At 47.3% G+C, this 2,500-nt stretch overlaps 1 protein-coding gene across 1 annotated transcript in view; it reads right to left on the bottom strand.

The window, feature by feature from the left end:
- The window catches only part of ogfrl1 (opioid growth factor receptor-like 1), an 18,737-nt gene that overhangs the window by 10,782 nt on the left and 5,455 nt on the right, over nt 1–2,500 (bottom strand). The window contains exon 4 of the mRNA XM_076285627.1: nt 2,491–2,500. This exon is cut by the window's right edge and continues 69 nt beyond it. Within this exon, the coding sequence (XP_076141742.1) occupies nt 2,491–2,500 (10 nt within the window). The remainder of the gene's footprint in view (nt 1–2,490) is intronic.

Genomic DNA, 2,500 nt, shown 5'->3' with positions numbered 1-2,500 from the left:
GTTTCTTTTTTCCATACTTATCCAGACCTGGAGATTACTAAAGTCAAATTCCATACTTTTCCAGGTTTTCCATACTGCGTAGGAACCCTGGAAGTGCGTCCAAATTCACCCATTCTTCTCTGTTGAACTTCTCGAGAAGTAGGCTACTCATCACACATGTTTCACATGAAAGAGCCTTTTCTCAGCTTTTAAACGGTGCTAGCTAGCCACTGTTTGCTGTGATAAACAGTTCGCGAGAAAAATAAAATAAAAACTTCAAGAGATTTAATAATTATTCTCTATGCCCATCTCCACATCCATTCATCTCGGTGGAATATCGTAGGCCTACACACTCTTCACGCAACACATGACAAACCATATATCAGAATAAACAGCAGACCTTACCGAACACAAAGGTGTAATGCATTCCCGTGTATAGTTAGCTGTTCCAGAGTAATCCGGTTTTGAAATAAATTATAGCAAAATTCAACATGGTCTTTCGGCTGCATTTCTTAAAACTGAGCTTTGCTTACATCGCCTAGATATCTGTAAATATTAGAATCAGAGAATATACAGGCAGCTCATGGTTAAGAGTTTGTCAATGTAGCCTTAATGATTTCTTTTCACAAAATGCTAAGCATGCATGTATTTAAGTTTCTTAAAACTGAGCTGTGCCTAAATGGGCATGATTTCAGAACAGACCAAATAGAAAATAAATGTTAAATATAGCCTACTTATTAAAATCAGATTATGTAGGCTACACAGTGTAGTTGGGGGGGGGGGGGGGGTTAGTGGGTAGTGTCCCCACCAAAGCTCAGACCAAACCTATGCCCTTGCTCTCCTCAACCCGCGTCCTGACTTCCATACTTAACTCCTCTCCTCAACCCGCGTCCTGACTTCCATACTTAACTCCTCTCCTCAACCCGCGTCCTGACTTCCATACTTAACTCCTCTCCTCAACCCGCGTCCTTACTTCCATACTTAACTCCTCTCCTCAACCCGTGTCCTTATTTCCATACTTAACTTCTCTGTTTTCTCTGTTTTGCCCTCTCTCGTTTATTCATGGCTGCCCTCAACCCTCTCTCTCCCGGCCTCCCTTCTGTCCCTCTGGCCTTGTGGTGCTGGATGTCTGCCCGATCCACTGGGCATTCCTCCCTAACCGCCCGCCCGCCTGCCCACTCACGCTGCCCGATCGGATCAGATGGGATCGGATCAACTCGGCGGCGAGTAGGAGAGGACAGCCGAGGAGAGGAGTGGAGAGGAATGGAGAGGAGCGGAGAGACATGCCAGCAATCTGTCTGTGCTCGCGCTCTCCTGTTTTAAAACTCGCTAATTGCCATTATGCAAATGCCGCTCAGCGCTCTCCACAGGGGGATGGACGGGAGAGAGTGTGTATGTGTGTGTGTGTGTGTGTGTGTGTGTGTGTGTGAGAGAGAGAGAGAGAGAGAGGGAGGGAAGGGTGAGAGACTGGGAGAGGTGTGAGGTAGGGGTGGGGTGGGGTGGGGTGGGGTGGGGGTGTGCGTGGTGCAGAGAGCAGGGAGGGTGTGAACAAACCAGGAGGAGGAGGAAAGAGAGAGCGAAGGGATAGAGAACTAGAGAGGGAAACGAAAAAAGAGGGAAAGAGGGAGAGAGCGGGAGAAGGGGAGGGAGAATGAAAGGGAAGAGAGAGAGAAGCGAAGAGAGAGAGGAGAGAGAGAGAGAGAGAGGAGAGAGAGGAGAGAGAGAGAGAGAGGAGAGAGAGGAGAGAGAGAAAGAGAAAGAGAGAGAGGAGAGAGAGGAGAGAGAGGAGAGAGAGAGGAGAGAGAGAGAGAGAGATAGAGAGAGATAGAGAGCTAATAAGTTAGCGGCGGCGCGGTGGGGTGCAGGGCAGGCTGGCGTTGCGATTGGCAGCATATGTGGCAGCTTGTGTGTTTTCAGCACTTGTTCTCTCCTCTCCACACCTCCTCGCCTCTCTGCCCTCCGGGGGCCTCCTGCCTCCCCACATCAAGACACAGCACCAGGCTGCCGCCGCTACCTCCTCTGCTTCTACCACATCACCATTACCACACCTCCACTTACAACAGCATACATACAGCCCTTTATATTAGCCGCACTGTGCATAAACCGCAGGACAGTGTTTTATGCAAGTTAAAAAAACAAAACCATATTAATACAATTTAAACTTCCCCCGTATATTAACCATTTAGCTGAAGACATTTAGCAAAATCAATGTATAAACCTCGGCTAATAGTTGGGAAATTACAGTACAGTCACTAGGTTTGTATGCCACTATGTTAGCATCAAGCTACTTCAAACTGATGAAACAACAGAATAGAATAGAATAGAATAGAATAGAATAGAATAGAATAGAGATCTTTTGCACACTTGATACACTGATAAAACACACATGGATGGGAACAATGTGACACTGAACACAAAGGACGATGGCTATTTTGGGTGAGTCTCATTGAGATGGCCCGCTGGTTGCACTACTGTAAGTCGTGGACTGCATGACCGCAGGCGGACACTCACCACTGGATGT

Source organism: Alosa pseudoharengus, unplaced genomic scaffold (genome assembly GCF_046254945.1).
Source record: "Alosa pseudoharengus isolate Yale_2024_CS ecotype anadromous, Long Island Sound unplaced genomic scaffold, YU_APseudo_1.1 YU_APseudo_1.1_scf_15, whole genome shotgun sequence".
Classification (NCBI taxonomy): domain Eukaryota; kingdom Metazoa; phylum Chordata; class Actinopteri; order Clupeiformes; family Clupeidae; genus Alosa; species Alosa pseudoharengus.
This window is presented reverse-complemented; position numbering and strand designations above follow the sequence as displayed.